Source organism: Pelobates fuscus, chromosome 1 (genome assembly GCF_036172605.1).
Source record: "Pelobates fuscus isolate aPelFus1 chromosome 1, aPelFus1.pri, whole genome shotgun sequence".
NCBI lineage: Eukaryota > Metazoa > Chordata > Amphibia > Anura > Pelobatidae > Pelobates > Pelobates fuscus.
Genome location: NC_086317.1, coordinates 468,274,911 through 468,302,837, shown reverse-complemented (window position 1 = coordinate 468,302,837; position 27,927 = coordinate 468,274,911). Strand labels below are relative to the sequence as shown.

Here is a 27,927-nt window from a genome sequence, read left to right as displayed (position 1 = left end):
ACCTATAATAGCTGGGAAGGGGTGAATTTATTTTAATATTTAATATTTGCTACATTATTTGGTGCCATATAAGTTATATATTAGTACTCTGATTTGATTATAGAAAATATTATGCTAAAGAACTACTTCCTCCAAAATGCTAATAAGAACGTTTATATAATGTTATGGAAGGGGTGGAATAGTGTAATAGTTTGGTTGCAAAAAGGGACATATGTTCTTGCTCCAAATTCAAACATTACCACCTATTTAAGACAGAATTCTCTCCAAGATTATTAATGTTCAGGAAGTCGGACGCATCATTTATATATTATATTTCTTACTTTGACTCTGCACTCATGTATCAATATCTTCTAAAGTTCTAAACTATTCCAACATTAATAAAAAATAAATAAAAAATAAGCAAAAGAAAGATCAGAATTAAATGTAACCGAAAGAGAAAACTGAGAGACTAATTAGTACTGTTCTCATCAGGATAGCGAGGCGGTTTATACATATGCAGCTCTTAATTACAGCTGTTTGCAATTACAAGATATGACAGCCATATATTACAGCGAGATTACATTTTTACTGCTTTGTCTTATGAATTTGGAAGATACTGAGCAACTGGAATGCTATCAAATGGCCTTCAAAGACAAACATTTTCTCATAATCGCTGTTGGAAAAAATACACAGAATAAAATGAGTGTTTGTTACTCCCTCTGTGGCCCTATTTTATTGTAAAATGTCTTGATATTTTGGATTATTTTTGGCAAAACCTCAATGTACGTATACACGATTTGTTTTGTGGGGGGCGTTTTTGTCTTTTGACAAGGCAAAAATAAGTCTTTACAGCAACTGTAAGAAGGAAAAGAACTTCCAATTTCTCCTTTGTAATTTGTTCTCTTTGTGATTCATTGTGAAGTAAGAATAATGATATAATTTTAATATGTACTGTTATGTGCTTTTTTGTCACATGGATTTCTATATGTCTTTATCTTTTAAATACTTGTATAATTCCGCACATGTTTTCCATTCCCTTTTACTCATTGTCCTTTTTTTAAGGGCAATATGCATAGGGGCAACACGGGACATAGATGCCCTTATTATTCTCCATCACGACATATGTTGCCATAATGTCATAAATTACATATATAGTAGAATGACAATATATCCACATTTATCTGTGAATATCGTTATCTCACAATAATATATACAGAATCAGTACAAACCACTATGTGCTAACCTGTTCATTAGCAAGAACATACAACAGACAAGAGGTCACCCGTTTAGACTGGAAAAAATGAGTTTTCACTTACAGCAGTAATAACAAAAAAGATGTTGAATTCTCTACTCAAAGAGTTAGCCTTATCACATTCTGTAGATACTTTAAAAAAAAAGAATGTTTTTTTTTTTTTTTACACAAATAGAATATTCAATGATATAGTTAATATGTGTGTGAACAGGTTGTTTGTCCCAGGACAAATCTACCATTATGGAATCAGAAAGGATTTTTTTTTATCTTTTGGTGGCAAATTGAAAATAGCCTCAATTGGGGTTTGTTGCCTATTTTTGGATCAATAACATAAAGGAGTGAGTTTTAATGTTTGAACCTTGACAATGAAGTAGCTTTAAATAAATCATCAATGCAGTTGTTGTGTTTCTTTTGTTTTGTAATACAAAAATGGATTTAAATGAAATCTATATGGGCATGGAATAGGAAAAATGCGGCTAGTTTGTGGCTAATATAGATGCTCAAAAGCAAAAATGGATGGGGTGGTACATAACCTCAAAAGAGCGGACTATGTTGTTTAACGATGTACTTCTGAAACAGTTCCACCTGCTGTCTAGTCCAATAAATAGACTCATTATTTCTAATAACTGATGTTGCTAACACTCCTGAGAATAATAGTGACTTTTGTTCCCAAGAAGTTTATTTTACCTAGTATGGAGTGTCATTTTTAAAATTGGCACCAATTGAACTTTATTGTGTAGAATACTCAAATAGCTGCCCAATTTTTGGATGAAGGCAGTTTGAACCAATACTTTCACATAAGGTGTTATATGTAAGGTGAAAGGTATGCTTTGAAAGCTTGCCTGTTGTAATTAACAAAGCCAATAAAATGTTACTTTTACCACTTTTTTCTCATGGTATTAAATCTATTAGTACGTTTCGTAACATATGTTATTGTGATTGAGGTGTTTTGCTTAAAGTGAATTATAAACAGTAGCATTAAGAGATGTAATATAACAAAATATCTATCATATGCAAGTGTGCTACAAGAGTGTTTAATGTGATATCTCGGGTTATGTTTTCCAGGCGAGCCCAGCACCCATCATTGTAAATACCGATACCTTGGATACCATTCCTTATGTGAGCTACACACCATTTCATGAAAACGCGGTAAGTGACATCAATATTAATAGTTATAGATTATAAATATAGTTTATAAAATATAAATATAGTTTTATGGTAAAATGTATTCAATAAATGCTCTGTTACTGTATCACTTAGACAAGGAGCACAACCACAAAATGTGTATGCAAATATTTTATTAAATGGGTCACAATAGTAGGCTATCTCATTAATTATATCAATGAATGAAAAAGACATGAAATGTCAAATAAAAAGTACAATATAACATATACAAGTGTTAAAAAAGACACCTCAGAATGCAAATATCCAAAATAGCCATATGAGAAACCAAACAATAGTAATAATAAACCCCAAAATAAATGATATATACAAGGAAAAAAAGCATACCAGACCTAGTGAGAAGAAGGACAAGGGTCAACCAAAAAGCCCCCAACGTTTCGGCAAAACTGCCTTTATCAAGGGAGCCTGTAATCAGATGCAATGAAGCTTGAATTTGGTTTTAATTATACAAAAAAGTTAATTGTTTTTACTATTGAAAGATTGTAGAATTAATGAATTATAGTTAATAAAAGCTATGTGACAGTTTAAATAGTGAAAGAGGGAGATGAAGACTTGTTACAGTAGCACTAAGCAATAATGATGGAATCACTTATATTTATATTTATAAAATACTTTACCAGGAAAGATACATTGAGCTTTCTCTTGTTTTCAAGTATGTCCTGGGCCTACAAACACTGCATTGTTACGATGTGGTACAATATATTTTACAAAACAATAGTACAATATACAATATATATATTTATACATACATAGATATATAAATGTAACACGTAACAGGTAATAAATATATTCACCCATGACAAATGCATTCTGTATTGAGGTATGTTGCCATAGATCTATTAAAGGGTTTTACATTGAATGAAGATTTGACTGTGTCCATGAGGTTATTACATAATTGCGGTGCTCTGTAGGAAAAGGAGGATCAAGCCACTTTATTTTTGTATTGCGGTATGCTAAATATCGTGCTGGTACTGAATCGGAGGTTATAAGAGGTGGGGACAGCTGGGGTGAGCATTCTGCTCAGGTAGGGTGGGAGTTTCCCAGAAAAGCTCATATGTACAAGGCTGGAAAGATGAAGAGTGCGTTGGGATTCCAGCGATTGCTATTTTAGCTTTTTTACCATGTCACAGTGGGGAACTGTCCTATCTAGCCTTCAAAAACATATATGTAAAATATAGGGTAAGCAAATATAATATTAAAGTCCTGGGAAGTGACAGTTCCTCCTTAATCACATTCTTACCACATTAGCTTAATATAGTGTTCCATTAAAAAACAGCAAAACAAATCAGATGAAGTATTAAGTGATGGCTGGCATGTTTTAGCAGCTCTTTTAAATATAGTCTCCTCCTTTACTGTGTTGATTTCCTTTATGTATTTAAATGTTTCTATCATTTCCCCCCTGTCTCATCTTTCCTCCAAGTTATACATGTAACGTTCCTTTAACTTTCCTGGTAAGTTTTATCCTGCAATCCATGAACCAGTTTAGTAGCCCTTCTCTGAACTCTCTCTAAAGTATCAATTTCCTTCTGGAGATACGGCCTCCAGTACTGCGTACAATATTTCAAGTGAGGTCTCACCAGTGTTCTGTACAATGGCATGAGCACTTCCCTCTTTCTACTGCTAATACCTCTCCCTATACAACCAAGCATTCTGCTAGCATTTCCTGCTGCTCTATTACATTGTCTCCCTACCTTTAAGTCATCAGAAATATTTACCCCTAAATCCCTTTCCTCGGATGTTGAGGTTAGTAGGATATCAAATATTCTGTACTCTGCCCTTGGGTTTTTACGTCCAAGATGCATTATCTTGCACTTATCCATATTAAATGTCAGTTGCCACAGCTCTGACCATTTTTCTAGTTTAACTAAATAATTTGCCATTTGGCTTATCCCTCCTGGAACATCAACCCTGTTGCCAAATTTAGTATCATCAGCAAAAGGACATACCTTACCATCAAGTCCTTCTGCAATATCCCTAATAAAAATATTAAAGAGAATGGATCCAAGTACAGACCCCTTTCACCTACAGTAATATCTGATACTAAATCTTCATTTGTTAACACTAAATCTAGCATGGCCTCCTTATGAGTTGGCTCCTCAACGACTTATTTTAGAGGCAGTACCAGTAGGGAGTTTAGAATATGTGTGCTCCTGGCACCAGCAGCTATTTTGGTTTTCCAGTTTACATCCGGAAAATTAAAGTCACCCATGATGATAACTTCCCCCTTCATGTCATTTTAGCTATTTCCTCAACTAGTAGATTATCTAACTCTTCTATTTGTCCTAGGGGCCTATAAATCACACCTACATGATTTACTGTGTGATTACCAAATTCTAAAGTAACCCAAACTGACTTTATGTTCGCCTCACCAACTTTTATTAGGCTAGATGTTATGCTATCCTTCACATACAGGGCCAACCCTTCCCTTTTCTTCATCTGATTTTTTTTTTGTTTGCCATTTCTTAATTGAACAATATATTAATATATTAAGCTATATTTAGTATAATTGGCTAAAATGTAGCCAATAATACACCATTATTAATTTTCTACATGGTCAATTCAGCCACCAGGCCTTTTATTTGTTTTCTGCCTATGACTTTAGGTGCAGTTAGCACTAGCACAGCTTGAAGAAGAGAACCATCCTAGTGTCAGGAGCAGTTTTCGTCTTCAGGATGTTTTAATTTTTTTTTATTTAAGAAATGGTAAGAAGCAGACATTCAACAATATCAAACAAATACACCACGTTGTTGCAGCCTTTTTAAAATGAAACAAAATAAACCGTAGCTTCACTCCATTAAATGAAGCATGGGTAATGTACATTTTTGTAAGTGCACATACATAAACATGAACATCCAGAACAATGGCTCATACACACAATGAGAATTATGCAAAAATATTTCCCTCTAAAACCTGAACTTTAAAATTAATGGCTAAACGAGAAAGAAAATAAGAGAAATGTATTAATAGCATTTCAGTTTTGTGATAATACTTGTAAATTAGTCTTAGATCATGCCAAGGAAATCAGTACATATACATATAGATACATATAGTATAGATGATCTGTGGAAATCGTGAAGAAAGCTAGTTAATTTTCATCCACTCAGTCAGTAAATATATTTTAAATTAGAGGTTTTTCTTTGTAAAATAAGTTCTATGCACATATGATTATTATGATTAGCAGGAATTCACTTTAAGATCGAGTTAAACCGTGCTTTTCAAAGTTGGGGTTTTTATTTTATGTAAATTAGGTTATTGGATTATAGTATCCTGATTATACCAATTGTAAAATGCTATCGTACGGCTACTGCTATTTATCGATGGAATTGACTAAAACATTTACCTTATAGGTAATATTGTTTTTATAACATTTTGAAACAATATAATTACAAACAAATATTAAAACAATACTATATTGACAGGAATAGAAAGCTTTATTCATGTCAGTATCCCTGCCTCCCCCCTCCTTTGCACATTCTCCCCCCATCCCATGAATAAAGGGTTAAAAACCTTTTATTTACTTACTGATCCCAGCGCCGATTTTCATCTGCACTGTGTTGATGCTCCTCCCCCTCCGACGTGTGCTACAAGTGGGTGCTAATTGACTCAATGCTTTCCAATTGGGAAAAATCTGATGCTGGATGTCCTCATGCAGAGTGTGTCAGATACCGGACCAAAGCTCCGTTCAGATTCAGGAAGCCCCCCAATGGCTGTCTGGTAGACAACCACTGGAGGCAGACTTAATGCTGCAATGTAAACGTTGCAGCTTCTCTCGAACTGCAATGTTTAATATTGAAGCACTAAGGGCAAAGGGGACACTGCACCAAAACCACTTAAATGAGCTGACGTGGTCTGGGTACCTATAGTGTCCCTTTAATAGACAAATAATGGTTTCCATACAAATAAATACAGTTATATGAAATATACATATACAAAAAATGTATGGTAAAGACCAGCCATCTGTAGCATAAATGTTTTACACGTGTATCATGCATGTACCCTACCAACACCAAGCTTAACAATTTCCCTAGCGTATCTTCAGATCTGATCAATCAGGTATGCAAACCCTCAGGGCATTCTACAATGGGAAGGGAGAATATGGCAATGGCAGTGAGGTTGGGCAAAGGAAGTGGCTTTGGGGAGATAAATGGGGTGGACAGTATTAACCAGGTAAGGCATGCAGCTGTGGGGATAGGACCTGAGGGAGAATGGTGCCACATGCATCCAAATGCTTCTCACAGGAAAGGATTGAATTGAGATTTACTCGGTCAGTACAGCAATAGCGCCTCTAGTGGATGGAAGACACAATGTCAACATTGCAGTTTCTACATTTCAGTGTTAAAAGGGCAGGACTGCAGCACCAAGACTTCATTGAGATATTACTTTAGTAAACCTGACAGTGAGCAAGTCTCCCCCAGCTCATAGTGTTAAAACTAAATATTAAACACATTTGATGCCCTTTCTATTCATTTGTTTCTACCTCTAACAGCATGATTCATTATCCTTCTCCTGTATAATTAGCCCTGATTTGTAAATAATCAATCCCTGAAACAGAACTTTATTTTTTAATATTGAAAAGAAAATTGATCTGACTACATCATGTTTTTTTTTTTTCTAGATCAATGGATCAGAAATTGAATATGAATTTGAAGAGATTACATTGGAGAGGGTAAGTCCAATATTTTTTTTTTTTTTTTACCAACATGAAAATATAGATGTCATATTAACTTTTATGTTAAGGCAAAGCTCAGAAACCTACAGGGTGTAAGGCAAGACATTTTTCTAAAGAAATACTGACATGTTTCTCTGTATATGCACAACAACAATTAGCTGTGGTCTTCCCCGAATACCGCATTTGTTGAAGTTGTGTCTGAATGGGAATCTAATATGAGACAGTGTTAGGGAAGATAGTGGTGTAAGACCAGATGTCAGTTCCTATATCGTGTATCAAGTGTTCACCCCCCACCTAACCTCCGACATTGCATTAAAGAAACTGAACATGTTTTATACATTAATATATATATATTTTACATTGAATAAAAAAACTAATTGTAAAAACCTCCTTTATTTACACCCATTTATATCTGCTACTCATTCTCCCATATGTTTTTATTTTGCACTTTGTATGAATCCTTTTTTTTTATTATTTTTTTTTTTTTAATTTTTTTTTTGTCGTGCATGGTATGACATCATCACTTGCGCTGCCACGACAGCAGAAGCAAGCACATATAGTTCAATATAACACAAAAAACGGCATGGCAGTAAAAGCACAGCACATTTTTTATAGTGTAAAATGGTGCATGAGTTACAGGCTATTATGTTTGAGTATCTGTGATAGAAGAGAGGTGTAGCATAGCCTGTTGTGTTGCCTTCTTGGCCCATTGCCTCCGATGAGAAAGTAAGTTGGCTTAGGTTTTGTAGTGAATAGGCAGTGTGGGCCGTATGCCTCTTGGCCTGGTAGGGGTAAGGGCAGTGTGAGCCTACGTGCTTAAGAGGCTAGCACCCATAAGGTGACAGGTTGGTACTGATGTGAGGTCATAGGGTGGGGGGGTGTTAAGAGGTGTTACCCTCGAGCCAGTGGATGGGGGATATTATGTCAGCCTACATTGTATCTAATGTGAGGGTTCAATCAAAAATGTTGTAAAAACAATATTATAACTGTGGAACATATAACTGAAACATATAACTATTGTCAGCCTATCAAGGCTAGAACGGTAGCAGTCTGGGGAAGCACTGAGATTGAATGAGTTCATCAGGGGATGGCTGCTGTGGCAGGGTTGCCCCGCTTAGCTGCTGGCACAAACGGGAGAGTCTTAGCCGGGTTTCAGGTGTGCGGCTGCGGCTTAGTCGTTGGCAGTGTACCTTCTGCTGTCACAATCAGTCCCAGCAGTTGTAGTGTGTCCTTGATTTCCAAGGGCTCCTGGACCTTGAGTTTGCCAGATTCCTGGGGGATCAACAGGCATTTTGGGGTGCCCCATTTATAGGGTATGTGGTGTCGTATCAGTTCCGTCGTCAGCGGTTTTAGGGATCTTTGCCAGTCCAATGTTGCTCTGGACAGGTCTGGGTAGAACAGTAGCGTGTGCCCTTCAAATTCGTATGGTGATTTATTCCGCAGTGCTGTTAGAAACGCTTGCCTATCCGGCCCATTCTGAAATCGTATGATGGCATCCCTGTTCACCTCAGTGGAACGTGATGGAGGCGCTGGGAGTCTGAAGCATCCCTCCAGGGCCATCATTTTGGCCTGCTTGGCTGAAAAGAGGTGTGTGAGTAGTCTCCTGACTAAGTGAGGAATTTCTGCCGTGTCGATTTGCTCTGGGATGCCCCTTATTTTAAAATTTTTCCACCTCCTACGGTCTTCCATCGCCGCCAAGCGGCTCTGCATCTGGGCCTGTTCACAATGTATCTCGTTGAGCTCGAGCTCCATATTATTGAGGCGGACCTCGTGGGTGGCTGTGGTTATCTCCGCGTTATGGAGGCGTCTCGACACTCCGCTAATCATCTCTTTGAAGGAGTTAATATCGGTAGCTATATTATGGCGGAGGTCGTCCAAGAGGGCCTTCAAGGTTCCCTCTGTCACCGGTGAACCTTCTGACCGCTTTGCAGGTAAGACAGCACTCGGTCTGCTAGCTGTAGTGGCCAGTTCATCTAGATCTGGGAGGGAAGTTTCACTCGAGGAGTAGGGCAACCCGTCGGAGAGAGGTGCCATGACAGGCTTTACCACGCCTTGCTGCCTTCTCTGGAGTTCCCCGATGTTGGCGGAAATTGGGAGTTTATCCACTTTGTATTTTTTTGATTTTCGTCAGCTAGCTCCACCCCCCCATGAATCCTCTTTTTAGTTTGTGTTAATGCTGTCAAACTCTGTATAGCATTTAATGCTCTCGCTTTTATGATTACACTCCATTTAAAGATGTTTAATTAATGCCTCCTTTTCTCTCCTTTCATTGTTCACTCGGCGTACCCTGTATGCTCTCTCCTGTAGGTCTGCTACTTTCTCTTATATTCTATAAACTCTGTGGCACTTTTATGCTAATTTCCTTCATGTCTCCATTCATTTTTACTCTGTCTTCCTTATGCCCTGCTTTCATTTCTTATCCCCATGTTTTCTGTGCTCTGTTATTCTTGTTATCTAGACTTTTTTACAGCGAGAGATTTCAGTTCAGTCTAGTCATTTTTTTCCAAAGGTAAAACATTTTTCGAGACCCCCCCAATTGAATCAGGAGAACAAAGCAAAGAGGCATGAAAATGGGCCAATCAGTGTGATATAGGAGAATTTTCCCACTATTTGCTTCATAGATGAACTGAAAAAAAGTAGCCTACAGAAGAAAAAAACAAGAGGAGCAAGAAAATATTACATATTTCTGTATTATATATTGTGTATATATATATATATATATATATATATATATATATACATATTTATTATTATTTTTTTTAAGTTTTTTGATCATTTGGGCACTTCTCAATTGATCTGTGAATAAATTCAACAGTTAATGACCGTCACCTAGCCATCAATCAACTTTTTCCCCATCATTTTCCCTCTTTTGTTGGTGCCATGGGTGGGATTCAGAATATTGACCCACCCCCCTATATGTTTGGCATTCCTTGGTTGATTTAGTCCTCAATCGGTTATATTTCAGCTTGGAATTTGGCCAAATGCCATAACAACTTAATTCAGCCAATGCACTTTTGTCCAAAATCCGAGGTCCAGGTTCTCTTAAGACCCCAAGTCCCTACCTTCGACAAGACTTTCTTAATTTATTGTAAGCCTCAGATCCTCCTAAAAGATTTTGCTAAGGTGGAGTTCTTTCCCTATGCTACCCACCTAGCCCACCTAGTGACACATCTATCTCCAACTTTCTTGTTAGAACCCACATGTACTAACAACTCTAATGTCTACATGTCCTTTCAATAACATGTAGACATTAGAGGGATCTGGTAGAAGAAATGGTGAATCAGTAATAAGTGCCCTCAATAATTTTACGTTATTTAACTTGGCTACTGGCTAGTAATTTAATATGGTCAAAGCATTTACTGTAGACGGCGTCTTTGGAATGTTAATAAATTTTTATAAGGCATAGCCAGGTTCTTGACACAACATCTATCCTACATAGGCTCCAGAAATAAATTATCTGACTTCTTGGAAAATTTTAATTATTCTCTGTGGGATTTCTGAATGGCAGAAAATCTATACATAGTCCTTCTGGATAAAATTATAATGTGCTTGATCTCTGGCTTAGATCTGATACAACATCTATTATTCTGTTTAAAAGCAAATAGGAACAATTAATGGGCCTAAAACGAGCAAAAATCAATTAGGAAAAGTCATTTTGCACATACTTATTTACATAATAGATGACATAGCATGTTTTAAATAAAAAAAAATAACAGACTTTGTATAGGCCTCTTTGTTATGTGGTTAATTCAGGAAAATCTCAAACACATTTTAGTTAACTTTTGCCATTTCCGTGGTATAAGTTCCCCATGCAAGTTTATATTTATGTAAAATTATGTAGTGTAAATGATAGCAGAAACATTCAGTACAAAAGTAACAGAAAGCCGCAGAGTTATAATTTTAAAAAACAACCTAGATCTTGTCACTGATGTGAGCAAGCATTGGTCACTATGACAGGAGGACAAGTGAGCTAGGGACTGTAGGCAAGTGCACAATGGGATAATGGTACAGAAAGCAAGATTATAGCAGAGGGAACAAGTGAGTTTTGGAACAGTGGGGAAGGATATTATTTATAGTATTACAGTGAGCAAGGGGCTATATCAGAATCACAAAGTAGAAAGATTAGCAATAAAACAATGGTACAGAGAGTGAAAATGATGCAAGGAGAAGATTAAACGAACACTACAGGGCCAGGAACACAAAAATGTATTCCTAATCCTATAGTGTTAAAACCACCAACTAGCCCCCTGCCCCCTCGCTCCCCCACCCCTTGCTAATGTAAATATAGTATAATCTTACCTTTATAATCTTACCTTTACTCCAGTCTGCTGCTGCTGGCTCTTCCCCTGATCTGCCTGTTTGGCTGACATCAACATTTGTTGATCAAAAGCCAATTACAATGCTTACCCTTAGGATTGGCTGATCTTTTCAAGGAGTGAACTCAGTTGTAGAGTCAGCACAAGCCAAACACAGCCCTGGCCAATCAACAATTCCTCACAGAGATACATTGAATCAATGCATCTCTATAAGGAAAGCTCAGTGTCTCCATGCATAGAGTGGAGACACTGAATGTCAGTCACACTGTGCAGCACTGCCCCAAGAAGATCCTCTAGTAACCATATGACCAGTGGCCAGTGGAGGTATCCCTAGGCTGTAATGTAAACACTGCATTTTCTCTGAAGAGATAGTGCTTACTGCAAAAAGCCTGAAGGTAATGATTCTACTCACCAAAACAAATACAATAAGTTGTTCTGGTGACTATAGTGTCCCTTTAAGGAGAGGATAAAGGATAAAGCATTTCTTGAATGCTACTAATTAAATGCTTAGAAGTGCATTTAATTTTTACTCCAATATAAACCTGCCCTTTAGATACATAAAATTATAAGGGAGGAGAACATTGGTTGCTGCAGACATTAGAAAGCTACTATTTAGATATAAAAGATATAAAAGAAAAAAAAACACGCAATTTACTTGCATGTTCCATGAACTTGAAATTGTCATTTTAGTGATGCTTTCCACAATTAATTGCTCCATAAATCTGTAACTAATTAATAAATAACAAATTCTTGGAGTAAGTGACTCTGCGTTAAAGTCATGTAACTGGTGTAACTTGGAATCCGTTAATTGGCCATTCAGTCTTAAAATAGAAACCCACACATTCACAAAATAAATCTCAACAGAAAAAAAAAAGCATCTATGTAATGTAACTGACATAGATCAGTGGAACAGCCAATACGTTCATGTTGGTTCTAATAAAGTTTTTTAATACTATACCATTTTTGAATACTATGAGCATGTTGACATTTTCGGTAGTAGCCTCCTTTTGTATGTATTTGGTACAAACTCTCTGGAATAATTACTTAACTGATGTTCTTTCTTTTCTACTATAAACGTGAAATAAACAAGTAAAAAAAAATATATATATTTCTACAAATACGAATAAAATACTAAAACACCAATGTCCTAATGGCATGCAAGTAATTATTAAACATTGTCTTGCTGTACAAGACTCATTAGGGTAACATACAGTATTAAATCAAATGTAACTAATTCACAGGAGGGTTGTGAATGCTCGGGGTATGTTTTGTGCAGAATCATAAAAAATGCCCAGAAGCATTACGTACTTTTACTCCCACATAAAATAACACCATGATAATCTAATTCATAATTCATGTACAACATCTTGCTCTCATTATATGTTTTTTAATATTTACTTTTATATTTACTCCTGTCTTTATTACCCTTAAAGGATGAACGTTATTAAGGGTACATTTATTCCAGGCATTCACATCTGTTCAGCTAGTGCAAACAAATATAATGCGTATATGAGTCGAATGAAACAATCATGCAGTCTTAATTAGCAATGTAACTGCGGCAGTAGTATACACTGTAATGATTTAAAGGGACTGTTGTTGAGATATATCTTTTTTTTTTAACTATTGCGTGAAAAAAATCACATATTCTGCTTGGTGAACATGTTGTGTTTTTTAAAGGGTGCATTCCTAAGTTGTCTCAAATTAACATGGGTATTTTTTTGTTATGTGATTTATTCTTGACCTTTATATAAAATTATATCTGCATATTATTAGAAGACACATTGCAAAAACATATATAGAATTACATTTAAAACTGCATTTGCATTAAACATTAAACTGAGTTTTTGTTTTATTTGTTTCATATGAATATTAATAAAGTTCAAATTTATGTTAGAAAAGAAAGTAAGGAGCAATTGGTTTTGGACTGCTATTACAGCTATCAAAGTGGAAAAACGAATGAATAGATGAAATCTAAAACTTCACTTTTGTTAATTCCATTGAAACCGGTAAATTATATTTCATAACTAAATTTTAACACAAAAAGATAATAGCAGTTTTACTAAAGAGATTGTCAAAATTCCAAAATAGTAGGGCTTCTGCTCGCAGTTACTAATGTGAAAAGAATACTAACTGGACTTATACCCCTCGAAGGACTCAAAGTACAGGAAAGTCCAGAATATGACTAAACAGTCTAATGAGAAGACACTCTGTCTAGATGAGTGCTGCAGATTTTAAGTCTGCCCCCTTGTGGCTCTAACGAGGTCTGAAGTAACTAGCCGATTAAAATAGACAGCTGTAGTATATATGAACGGACACAAGGCGAGGCATCCAAAGTCCATTTGCAGCTGTAGAGACAAAAATGTAGGAGTTTACATATATATGAAAAGCTGTAGATTAAACTAAACGTAAATTGTCCATCAAAGTGAAAGTCACATTAAATCCATGGATTCCAGACATTCCGAATCTCAGTAGGATTCGGAATGTCCAGAATCCAGTTTAGGATAGTTCTATCTCCAGCATCAATTTCTATCTAGTCTCTTAGGTGGAGACGGAGGAAAAAGGAGGAATGAGTCTGTAATAATAAAATGATAATAATTGATCACTTCTTTGCCATGCACTTCTATGCAATTTAGCAATCTCTTGTTTGTCCTGCAATCTCTTTGCAGCACTGGGAAGAGACACAGACACAAGTTGTTTGCAGTGATTTCTCCAAAATTTATTCCATACCGCAGGTTATATTGTGTTCTTTTACAAGACGTGCTTTAATTCTTTATCCAATCAGATAGTCACACCTGGTCTTAATGTATAGCGAGGGTTTCGAAAGGTGGGTGAAGAGTTTGGACTTTCCTGCTGTTACTGGGCAGATCAGCAGTAAAGATGTAATTAGGACTTTACTGCTGCTACTTTGCAAACAGGATAGACAGGGTAGTCCAAGCTTGCAAACAACCAGAAAACTTACTATGCTAAAACTAAAAACATATTCATGGGGTTTATTCACTAACATATTAAAAATCAAAAAGAAAAAAAACGAATTACAGTCCATCAATTCCCTCCTTTTTTCACATCGTGAACAGCATGAGGACAATAAAATACCTGGGTATTTTGCCATGCATCCAAAAATTATATGGCTTGCCCAGTAATTTGGGGTCAGAAAAAAAAAAACCTGGAAATTTGAAAACCAGGAAAAAATCAAATAATTTGGAAACCTGAGTTGGAGCCTCGACTATACGAGCAGCTGAGATCTTATGAGTAGGTATAGATGTTGCCCATCAGAATCTAAGGTTTTTACCTTTCTCATAATAGCAGTACACAAACTCGTAAATACAGAGATAAAGACATACAGCACAAGCAAGCAAACCACAACTACTTTAGCACCTATAAATATCTTCCTTCCGAGGGAACCTATCCATCCTCCCAAACAAAAAGTCAAGTCAACCCCATCAAAGAATCCCTCATCTTGTTTTGTGTCTGCCACCACCCTCCTTATGTCATTTAGGTATTTATGAATGGGGTTTGAACAATAAGATTAAAATAGCACCTCTATTTGAAATTTCACCCATTAGTATTCTCCTCAACAGTCCTCTTAACCAGTCACATATTCCAAAGGTTCAATCAAATCCATCAAAAAGATGCAACCAGGTGGGAGGTGATTGAGGCTGTCTATTAAATATTTTCTTTCTACACTCAGCACTAGTGATGTCCCGGGAACTGTTCGCCGGCGAACATAGCTTGTTCGTGGCGAACGCGGTGGGCGAACATATGCGATGGTCGGTCCGCCCTCTATTTGTCATCATTGATTAAACTTTGACCCTGTACCTCACAGTCAGCAGACACATTCTAGCCAATCAGCAGCAGACCCTCCCTCCCAGACCCTCCCTCCTCCTTGACGAATAGGGGGCGGCCCGAACATCGCATATGTTCGCCCGCTGCGTTCGCCACGAACAAGCTATGCTCGCCGGCGAACAGTTCCTGGTGAACTGTTCGGGACATCACTACTCAGCACACATCAAAACAAACATTTTACATCCATTCCTGTGTCAGCTGACACTTCCTCTATCTGGCTAACTCTATAAAAAGAAAAAACAAAGTTACCTAGTTCAGAAAAAGGAGAAATAAGTATTTTCAAAAAAATATAAAAAATAAATAAAATCAGTTTGTACAATATAAGTTGTATTCGATACGTCGGCTGACAATAAGACAATGTAAGGTTTCACATAGTTATTAGTACTCCCATTTGTTGCTGAATTTTCATTACAATGCTCTTGCACCACCCGAAATCTAGAAAGGGGCATTAGACAGCACTTCACTTCCAGGTACTTGTGTGCAAAGCTCATGTCCTCATAAATAAAAATATCAGTTTCTTCGGCCTGGATGTGTTTTGGTCAAAGAGACACCATTGCAAAATATCCATAGAGGATTAGATGATTGGTGAGCAGTTCCCAAGGATCAGGTGCCACAAAAAAGCCAAAATGGTCCCCACAATCATAAAAACATGCATCAATACGAAAATAAAAATATTAAAACTTTCTCTACACTATTAAACTGTTTAAAATATTCACTCGAAATTACCAGATCATTCCTTAATTACTTTGAATTCTCAGTACTGGGTTCTTCAGTTAATAATTAACCTCTTCTTACAAAAACCTAACTTCTGACCTTATTCCATAGTGATAAACATTGCTAGGAAGAGATTACCTAAGCACACTCCCCTTTTAAATGAGAGTATTATTTATTTATATCCTTTTTTGGGTCATTTTGTTGAAACATCTCCTAATAAGATCTTCCAGCAAAATGATTTTACTTTACCAATATAATACATTAATTTCACAGAATACAATTGAGTAATTTCAGTATATATTTTTTTATATATTACAAATACTATTTCACCATTGCCCTTTGATCAATGAGTTACACTTGATGAACCTTACTTTTTGATAAATCCATCATACTACCCAGTAGGGTAGTAGGGTGGAGCCAAACAGGGAGCCCATAACTCCAGGGTGCCATAACTGGGCTATTATATGACAGTATATACAAGTCTGTGGCTGATTCATAAAATCATTATCTATACCCTAAGAGGACAGTGCTATTAATCTGCTTTTGACACCTGTGGGTCAAGTATTATAAAGGTGTTTTTGATAAATAAACATAAACTGACAAAAAAAACTTTTGGGACAATGAATAAGGTTATCAGGATAGTTTGCTATTAAAACAATCAGTACTGATAATTACATACAATAAGCAGTCTTGTACCAAATAATACTCCCCTAATCTAGCACATGGGTCAGACAAGGCATTGTGCAATGGAAGACGTGAATGATTTGACTAGTGTCATTTTGTGGGGCCCCCTTCACGTAAGATGTTACAAAAGACATAGTAGATACATAGAATGGATACAACTCAAAGGTGGCAAGCAAACACATTCATGGATGTGCAAACAAACCACAGCTAATCCAATATAAGCTAATAAAAAAGCAAATCAATGTCACACTCTGTGTTCCCTTAGAGGAAAAAAAGGGAACATTACAATAAGACAACATTTAGGTTTCTACGCTTAGGGCATATTATTTTTAAATGTTTTATTATTTTTACAAAAGGTACTTAGTATAGATTAATCAAGCTGCAGAGGAACAAGAAACTAAAAAAGGTAGGAAATCTGATATTGCAACCGCAATACCTGCGGCATTCTGTAGATTAGACCACAGAGCTGTTAGAATGACTTCAACTCCTATTGCTCTGAACAACAGTTATTAATAGGTTATTAGGCTGGGATTTCTGATCTATAGATTTGGAACAAATGAATTCAAATATGTTTTAAGAACAACAAAGTAACAAGAAAAACAATAATATTCCACAGCAAATGTTCTATTTGGCAGTTAAGCTGCACACTTCATTATGGGTATCTAAACCACACACATTAACACAGTCACCGTTACACACGGAAAGCATGGGTAGCGACTTATAAGGCTTTACGTGAACTCTCATTTATTTTTATATATGCAGGTCACTCTGGTAACACAAAATCAAAAATAAGGATCCGTATTCTTGACTATAAATTTAGATTATTGCAGTTATGTTAGCCAATGTTAACAATATTCATATGAAATAAATAGGACGAGATGACACAGAACTGATTTCAACGGCGTTCTTCTGGACTCCTAGACATTCAACATTTTTTTTATATTTATTTTATTTATTTAATAGAAATTTCAATTAGAAAAAAAACAGTTTCTTGTCCTATGTAACATTATCAGTCCAAATATTTAGATATATGTATCAACAGGTAGGAATGTCATTTACATACATAAAAGATGACAAATCAAGTTAATACATGTCACACGCTTACATAGGAATTGACAATTCAAATAGCTGGTTTATGCATAAACATTAAAAAAAAAAAAGAGCAGCGACATTCAACAATTTTTTTACACTAGTGCTGTTCTATAATATATGGCGAAGGTTTAATAAGAAAGGGCTGAGACAGGATCTGCAAAAAAGCAGAACCGAAGTCAGTCCTACTACCCTAATTTGTAATCGTTGAAGTAGAATGTAGGCGTAAAGTGCCCTAATTCTAAAATCACGAAAAGACTATAGAATAAAATAGATAAATAACTTTATTTCCAAATAAGGTACACACATCTAAAACACAACACCAAGGTGAAAAATAAGTGAGAAAAAATTGTGAATCCAAAAAATACCTAATAAAATAGGACCAACTCCTAAAGCTGAATAGTACAGGTTGTAAAAGTCCTGTTACAAAATAGCCAGTAGGGGGTACTGTTCTGTACTGAACTTAGAAACAGTATCCTCAGAAGGGACTATGTTATGCCCTGCAAATTGAAACACTCAGGCAAACCCTATTAGTACAGAAAACCAAATGGCGTGAAAGTATGGGTAGCCTAAGGTAGGTAACAAACTCAGGAAAACATTGTCTGTATTGCTCTAGATATGGGATGTAGGTAGGAGAGAATACTTGGGGAAATCCAGAGTATACCCCAGACAAACTACAGTAGTATAGAGATCGGGAAGATAATGATGGAAAGATTGCAATAGGTCTGCTATTATAGTATTCTTTATTTCACCTAGATATTAGATTTAGCAAGTGCCTTAGAAAGAATATTCCCCTAACAGTCATAAAAGGTGAGTATCTATATATAGCAGCAACATGTCATCTTTTAAATAAAATAGGTGAAGAACGAAATATTGTATATTAGAATTACATCTCAAGAGCAAAGGAACTCCTTTTAGATAAGAGCCGTAAATACAGTGGGGTATAGGAGATAGTATACAAAAGGGTAACCTAGACAACTAAGCAAATCACTTGCAACTCAATAAGTCTAGCGGCTATACGAACAGGTATCAATGTCCTGGTCTAATGATAGCATAAATACTGGGCTCAAAAGAGAAAATGCCTAAATCGTAGCCTACCCGTTACTACAGCCTATAGACTAGTGCTGATATAGTAAGAGTTCGTAATATGCTGGAAAACCTTCGTGCTAGCTATGAAGCGACAAAAAACTCACTAGTTGCTCTTAAGTTAAAGAAAGGAGTCCTGGCTAAGATAAGCTAAGCGGAGAGGTCCTAGTTAAAAAAACTCCACAAATCGTGGAGTCTGCCTCAACGCGTTTCGGCGCTAATATGTGCCTTTGTCAAGAGTTCAATGCAGACTGGCAATTTAAACCGTAGGAGTTTGAGTTGAACAGTCAGGTTGAATGTCCAAGGGCCATACAAATGCAGATTCGATCGCTGTCTGTGATTTTCTGATCCTGCCCCTGAAACCAAAACCCTAAACCCAACACACATTGAGTCTACAGTTGTGGTCACAAGAAATAAAAATCTCAGCATCCCCTTCAACCAATTTCACCCAGTTCACAATTTCAATGAACACATATAATCAGAAACACTCAGTTACATGGAAGTGGTCCCCCTTTTTCAACCCAAGAGGGTGTATCTTTTCTCTTTCTTAAGATGAAAATTCTGAGGGGGCATTAATGACCATCCTATCTTCTACCAACAATATATGGCATTTATTGCATCTTGGTAGTATTGTGCCACTTCTCCATTTCATGCCCTTAAGTTCAAAAACTTTCTTCTATCTTCCTCCTGCTGTCTCAGGAAGGGACAGTTATATTATACATTATAATTTGGGGAAGATACGGTCAACTAGGCTCAGGGATTTACCAACAGCAACTTATGATTAATCTTGTAAATATTCTTAGATCAATCTTGCCCAATAGTTCACAACTAACAAGGGAACTACCAGCTCCATCCAAATCATAATAGCAACTGTGAAGAGAAGGTAAATAATTGTATTTGTAACCAACCCTAAAAGCAATTCTTCCTTATTTAGGCCCCCAATTTATGTTGCAAAAAATAATTTTATCTATTGACATTGTAAAGACTAGTGATACGTGTGTGTTAGAAAATGATGTGACTGCCATGACTATATCTTCAGTTTTCATTCTCCTCTTTATTGATGACTGAAGATGGAGCAGAACATGGCATCTCATGGCGTTAAATGGGTAGAGCCCAACAAGTCAGAGGGCAGTGCCCCACAATCTTTAATCTTCTGTAGCCACCACTGCAGATACACAGGAAAGTGCTTCAACCAAGTATTGTGATTTCCAATTCATACAAAACAGAGCATTTATGAGTAAATCTAGTGGTAAGTCCTAATTCACAAGAAGAGTCTGGATCTACATTCATGACCCTCCCATGACCAAATGTTATCATGATGATTGCATCACATGACTAATGTAAACATAAACAAGCACAAAGTAAGTTATCTGTGAATCCAGCCCAACACATAGAAAACTATTATTATTACTTTGTAAGGAACAAAGCACTGGGTGACACTAAAATGATGTATTTTCCCCCTTGTTCTGTGTGCAGTGAGCGGAGAGTTAGAGTGTATCTCATAACGTTAGACAGGGCAGGTAATTGTGAAAATATAAGGCAATCACACTTCTCTGCAATGGAACAGTTAGGAAGATAAAATATGTAATATTGCAATTCCTATTATTAAATCCCTGATGTTTGATCGTTCATACGGCTCCATAAACCTGACTGAAAAGAAAGCTTTCTTATAGCTACTCCTGCATAGAGCACCTGTACCAATTAAACATTGTGCTAGTAAATGTACTTGGGTATGGGTTACGTATTACCAGACACATATTATTTATCTAGAATCTATCCCATTGAAACAGTAATGTACAAATTGTCATGCTGCCGATAACGGGAGACACTGGAGTCGCCATGTTACCATGTATAAGAAATTAACCCATAACTGACAATGAGGGAACTGCTACAGGTGTAATATAAATATAACGTGTATGAGTTCAGCTATTACAGCAAAATAAGGATATTCCCAGAAATATGTAGTCATAAGTGCATATTTTACTAAAATGGTACAGGTGTAAGAACGAATAGAATAGCATGACTACATATAGCTCAATACTTGTTTTTAAATTGTAAAATGCAAAGGAGATTATAGAATCCCAGTTTCTCATCTGAAATTATTTGAATAGCGTTTAGTGTACTTAACAGATAAACAATTTGTAACTGTACCATCCTATGTGATCTAGGGTGGATGATAGTACATTACAGTTCTATTGAATATGGTTCACAAAGGAGATTTGCTATCAAGGGATCAGCAATAGAGATGTCCCAAATAGTTCGCTGGCGAATAGTTCCTGGCGAACATAGCTTGTTCGCGTTCGCCACGGATGGCGAACATATGCGATGTTCGGTCCGCCCACTATTCATCATCATTGAGTGAACTTTGACCCTGTACCTCACAGTCAGCAGACACATTCCAGCCAATCAGCAGCAGACCCTCCCTCCCAGACCCTCCCACCTCCTGGACAGCATCCATTTTAGATTCATTCGGAAGCTGCATTCTTAGTGAGAGGAGGGACAGTGTAGCTGCTGCTGATTTAATAGGGAAATCGATAGCTAGGCTAGTGTATTCAGTGTCCACTACAGTCCTGAAGGACTCATCTGATCTCTGCTGTAAGGACAGCACCCCAAAAAGTCCTTTTTAGGGCTAGAACATCAGTCTGCTTTTTTTTTTTTTCTGTTTAATCTAATTGCAGTTGCCTGTCTGCCAGCGTGTGTGTCAGACTCACCCAGTTGCCCAGTGCCACTACTCATATCTGGTGTCACAATAGCTTGCATTTAAAAAATTGTCTGTAATATGACTGTAATATAATAGCAGTCAGTCTCCTTCACACGTGTGCATTTCAGGGCCTGCCAGGGTACAGTGTCACACCAGCGCAACTCATATCTGGTGTAACAGTAGTGTACATTTTAAAAAAAATAATAGAAATTTGACTGTGAAATAATAGCAGTCAGTTTCCTTCACACGTGTGCGTTTCAGGGCCTGCCAGGGCACAGTGTCACACCAGTGCAACTCATATCTGGTGTAACAGTAGTGTACATTAAAAAAAAAAAAAAAAAACTAGAAATTTGACTGTGAAATAATAGCAGTCAGTTTCCTTCACATGTGTGCATTTCAGGGCCTGCCAGGGCACAGTGTCAAACCAGTGCAACTCCTCTCTGGTGTAACAGTAGTGTACATTAAAAAAAAACAAGAAATTTGACTGTGAAATAATAGCAGTCCGTTTCCTTCACACGTGTGCGTTTCAGGGCGTTTTCAGAATAATGCCCAGTGTTCAGAGGCCACGTACCATGAACTGGAAAAGTTCTGAGGACATAGTTGACTGGCTAACACAGGACACCCAATCTTCTACAGCTTCCGCTCGGAACCTTGACGCACCATCCTCCTCCAGCTTAGCTTCGGGCACCTCTCAAGTTAAGAAGAACAGGGGGAAAGTTCAGATGGGGAGACAGAGAGGAGGAGGAGACAAGTTGGAAGCAGGGGGAGGTCGTTGCAAGGAGCTAGTGGCACAGTCAGACAACATGCACCGGCACCCGGGGTCAGCCAGACAGCACGCCAATCAACGCATGCTGTTGCCACCACCAAAATGCCGTCATTGCAGAGCTCAGCAGTGTGGCATTTTTTTGTGTGTGTCTGCCTCTGACAACAGCGATGCCATTTGCAACCTGTGCCAAAAGAAACTGAGTCGTGGGAAGTCCAACACCCACCTAGGTACAACTGCTTTGCGAAGGCACATGATCGCACATCACAAACACCTATGGGATCAACACATGAGTACAAGCAGCACACAAACTCAAAGCCGCCATCCTCCTCCTGGTCCAGCATCTTCAGCCACGTCAACCACTGCTGTCCTCCTTCCCCCCTCTCAACCATCTCCACTCCGTCTCTCGCTTTGAGCAGTTCCTGCTCATCTGCCCACAGTCAGGTGTCTGTCAAGGACATGTTTGAGTGTAAGAAGCCAATGTCACAAAGTCACCCCCTTGCCCGGCATCTGACAGCTGGCTTGTCTGAACTCTTAGCCCGCCAGCTTTTACCATACAAGCTGGTGGAGTCTGAGGCTTTCAAAAAATTTGTAGCTATTTGGACACCGCAGTGGAAGGTACCCGGCCGAAATTTCTTTGCACAAAAGGCAAACTGTACTCGATTGTGCAAAAGGAAGTAATGGCATGTTTGGCACACAGTGTTGGGGCAAGGGTCCATCTGACCACTGATACCTGGTCTGCAAAGCATGGTCAGGGCAGGTATATCACCTACACTGCGCATTGGGTAAACCTGGTGACGGCTCCCAAGCATGGAATGCGTGGCTCTGCAGAGAAGTTGGTGACACCGCCACGACTTGCAGGCAGGCCTGCTGCCACCTCCTCTACTCCTCCTACTCCATCCTCTTCCATAACCTCCTCGGCTGAGTCCTCTTCTGCTGCTGCGTCTTGCTCCATGTCAACGGCACCCCCCAGCTCCCCAGGTACTATTCCACATCCCGGATACGGCAGTGTCACGTCGTCTTGGGGTTGACTTGCCTGAAAGCAGAGAGTCACACCGGACCAGCACTCCTGTCCGCCCTGAACGCACAGGTGGATCAGTGGCTGACTCCGCACCAACTGGATATCGGCAAAGTGGTTTGTGACAATGGAAAAAATTTGTTGGCGGCATTGAATTTGGGAAAGTTGACACATGTGCTGTGCATGGCACATGTGTGTAATCTGATCGTACAATGCTTTGTGCATAAGTACCCAGGCTTACAGGACGTCCTGAAGCAGGCCAGGAAGGTGTGTGGCCATTTCAGGTGTTCCTACAAGGCCATGGCGCACTTTTCAGATATCCAGCAGCGAAACAACATGCCAGTGAGGCGCTTGATTTGTGACAGCCCGACACGTTGGAATTCAACACTCCTAATGTTCGACCGCCTGCTCCAACAAGAAAAAGCTGTTAACGACTATTTAGATGACCGGGGTGCTAGGACAGCCTCTGCGGAGCTGGGAATTCTTTTCCACTTTACGGGATGCTCATGCGCAATGCCTGTAGGCTCATGCGTCCTTTTGAGGAGGTGACAAACCTAGTCAGTCGCACAGAAGGCACCATCAGCGACATCATACCATTTGTTTTCTTCCTGTAGCGTGCCCTGTGAAGAGTGCTGGATCAGGCCGTAGATGAGCGTGAAGAGGAAGAGGAAGAGTTGTGGTCACCATCACCACCAGAAACAGCCTTATCAGCATCGCTTGCTGGACCTGCGGCAACGCTGGAAGAGGATTGTGAGGAAGAGGAGTCAGAGGAGGAATGTGGTTTTGAGGAGGAGGAGGAAAACCAACCACAACAGACATCCCAGGGTGCTCGTTGTCACCTATCTGGTACCCGTGGTGTTGTACGTGGCTGGGGGGAAGAACATACCTTCAGTGAGATCACTGAGGACGAGGAACGGGACATGAGTAGCTCGGCATCCAACCTTGTGCAAATGGGGTCTTTCATGCTGTCGTGCCTGTTGAGGGACCCTCGTATAAAAAGGCTGAAGGAGAACGACCTGTACTGTCCACGCTACTAGACCCCCTGGTATAAGCAGAATGTGCCTGAAATGTTACCGAATTACCGCAAGTAGGAAAGGATGCAGCAGTTCCAAAATAAATTAAAAAGTATACTTTACATAGCGTATAAGGGTGATGTCACAGCACAACGGGAATCTAACAGGGGAAGAGGTACAAGTAATCCTCCTCCTCCCACGACCACGCCGGCAAGGACAGGACGCTTTAAAGACATGTTGTTGATGGAGGACATATGGAGCTTTTTAAGTCCTACGCATCGCCACAGCCCTTCGGGATCCACCCTCAGAGAACGATTCAACCGACAGGTAGCAGACTACCTCGCCTTAACTGCAGATATCGACACTCTGAGGAGCAATAAACCCCTTGACTACTGGGTGTGCAGGCTTGACCTGTGGCCTGAGCAATCCCAATTTGCGATAGAACTTCTGGCCTGCCCCGCTTCAAGTGTCCTGTCAGAAAGGACCTTCAGTGCAGCAGGAGGTATTGTCACTGAGAAGAGAAGTCGCCTAGGTCAAAAAAGTCTAGATTACCTCACCTTTATTAAGATGAATGAGGGATGGATCCCGAAGGGACTGACAGTGGGCGATACATTCGACTAAAAAAGGCCTGATGAGGGGGACGTAACAGGGATTAAACTGATAAGAATAGTACTACTTAACACACCACTCCTATCTGGTGGCACATTAGATTATACGCGCAGTGCCACAAATTTGAAGTAGGAGGACCAACCAAGCATCTTTTTCCATCTCCCGGTTCCTAAAATCGATGCCATATACACGTCCCCTGATAGGGGACGTAACAGGGATTAAACTGATAAGAATAGTACTACTTAACACACCACTCCTATCTGGTGGCACATTAGATTACACGCTCAGTGCCCCAAATTTGAAGTAGGAGGACCAACCAAGCATCTTTTTCCATCTCCTGGTTCCTAAAATCAATGCCATATACACGTCCCCTGATAGGGGACGTAACAGGGATTAAACTGATAAGAATAGTACTACTTAACACACCACTCCTATCTGGTGGCACATTAGATTGCACGCGCAGTGCCCCAAATTTGAAGTAGGAGGACCAACCAAGCATCTTTTTCCATCTCCTGGTTCCTAAAATCAATGCCATATACACGTCCCCTGATAGGGGACGTAACAGGGATTAAACTGATAAGAATAGTACTACTTAACACACCACTCCTATCTGGTGGCACATTAGATTGCACGCGCAGTGCCCCAAATTTGAAGTAGGAGGACCGACCAAGCATCTTTTTCCATCTCCCGGTTCCTAAAATCGATGCCATATACACGTCCCCTGATAGGGGACGTAACAGGGATTAAACTGATAAGAATAGTACTACTTAACACACCACTCCTATCTGGTGGCACATTAGATTACACGCTCAGTGCCCCAAATTTGAAGTAGGAGGACCAACCAAGCATCTTTTTCCATCTCCCGGTTCCTAAAATCGATGCCATATACACGTCCCCTGATAAGGGACGTAACAGGGATTAAACTGATAGGAATAGTACTACTTAACACACCTTATAATAACGCATAGAGAGGTAACGCAGAGAGAGGAGTCTGAAGAAGAGGAGTCAGAGGAGGAAGGTGGCTTTGAGGAGGTGGAAGACCAAACACAGCAGGCGTCCCAGGGGGCTTGTTGTCACCTTTCGGGGACTCTTGGTGTTGTACGTGACTGGGTGGAGGAAGAGACCTTCAATGACATCAGTGAGGACAAGGAACGGGAAATGGCTAGCTTGGTATCCAACCTTGTGCGAATGGGGAGTTTGCGGTTGTGCAAATGGACTGTTTGCGGTTGTTTGCGGTGCGTTAAACGGGGAGTTTGGTCTGTCACTGTGAAGCAGGCGTAACCCTTACACTACCTGATCGATACAACATCATACCTGATGTTTTAAAGCACGTTATTCCAAACAATTTAGGAATGTTAGGTGATTTATGCCTTTTATGGATTAAAACCAGACTCTGCATCAACTATGTAATTTTCCATGGGAGTTTTGCCATGGATCCCCCTCTGGCATGCCACAGTCCAGGTGTTAGTCCCCTTGAAACAACTTTTCCATCACTATTGTGGCCAGAAAGAGTCCCTGTGGGTTTTAAAATTCGCCTGCCTATTGAAGTCTATGGCGGTTTGCCCATTCGCGAACATTTGCGGAAATTCGCGTTCGCCATTCGCAAACGGAAAATGTTATGTTCGCGACATCTCTAATCAGCAATCATCACTACATGTTGCACTAAATGCAGAATGATATAGTTTATAATAAATTAATGCTAGAGAGATAATATCTGTGTCATTTTGTAAAATCCTTTAAGATACAATTGTCAATCTGAAAGACATCGGCTGACATGTTTAATCTAAAGCAGTGTTAAGATATGGCAGCAAGGGTTCCAAGGGGAATCATATTCAAATAAAAGAAATGACATATGTATAAAAGGGTAAATTAACTATTAAAGCTAATCTTTAAGGAAGTACATAAAATTAAATCATTGATTAATGTCATCAGTTTTTGGATTCGGATTGATTCCCTGTGACATTAGATTTGTTAACATTGCTTATTCTAAGTGAAACCATTTGATGATTTGGAAAATAAAGGCATTAGGTATGTTAATGTGGCACAAAAACAAATTAAACAGTCAGTACCATAATAAGTTTCTAATGTGTCTATATATACACATCAGATAGTGTGTGAATAGGGTATGTGATGTGAAGTTTCCTTGATGTACCCAGTGAGCCTGCTGGTGACTAAATATACAGTTTTGCTCAAAAGTTTGCCTACCCTTGGAGAATCGGTAATATATGTACCATTTTTAACGAAAACATGAGCAGGCAAAACACATTTGTTTTATTTCTTATGGGATTCATATTCAACTGTAAGTTATAGCAGGATGACCCAATCATAAAACAAAACATGGCAACAAAGAAAAAAAATGGTATGTCCTCTATTCAAAAGTCTGCATACCCTTAGTTCGTAATACTTTGTATTGCCGCCTTTAGCATTAATGACAATGTGCAGTCTTTTGTAATAGTTGTCTATGAGTCCCCTAATTCTTGCAGGTGGTATAGCTGCCCATTCGTCTTGGCAAAATGCCTCCAGGCCATGCAAAGACTTTGGTCGTCTTGCAAGAACCGTACATTTGTGATCTCCCCAGAGTGGCTTCATGATAGTAAGGTCAGGAGACTGATGGCCATTCCAGAACCTTAACCTTTTTCTGCTGTAACTACTGGAGGCTCAGATTGGCCTTGTGCTTATGGTCATTGTTATGCTGGAAAGTCCAAGAGCATCCCATGCGCAGCCTTCATGCAGAAGAATGCCAATTTTCTGCCAAGATTTTCTGATTGTATGCTGCATTCATCTTGCCATCAAATTTCACAAGATTCCCTGTGTCTTTAGAGCTCACACCCCCCCAAAAATATCAGTGAGCCACCACCAGGCTTCACAGTGGGGATGGTATTCTTTTCACTATAGACCTTGTTGACCCCTCTCCAAACATAGCACTTATGGTTGTAATAGAATAAAGTTCTATTTTGGTCTCGTCACTCCACATTACAATGTTCCAGAAGCTGTAAGGTGTGTCAAGGT

At 38.7% G+C, this 27,927-nt stretch overlaps 1 protein-coding gene across 5 annotated transcripts in view; it reads left to right on the top strand.

Moving 5' to 3' along the window:
* The window catches only part of DLG2 (discs large MAGUK scaffold protein 2), a 1,308,393-nt gene that overhangs the window by 891,643 nt on the left and 388,823 nt on the right, over positions 1–27,927 (top strand). For all 5 annotated transcript variants that reach the window (XM_063431313.1, XM_063431306.1, XM_063431329.1 and 2 more), the window contains 2 exons: positions 2,297–2,380; positions 7,029–7,079. In XM_063431313.1, the coding sequence (XP_063287383.1) occupies positions 2,297–2,380; positions 7,029–7,079 (135 nt within the window). The remainder of the gene's footprint in view (positions 1–2,296; positions 2,381–7,028; positions 7,080–27,927) is intronic.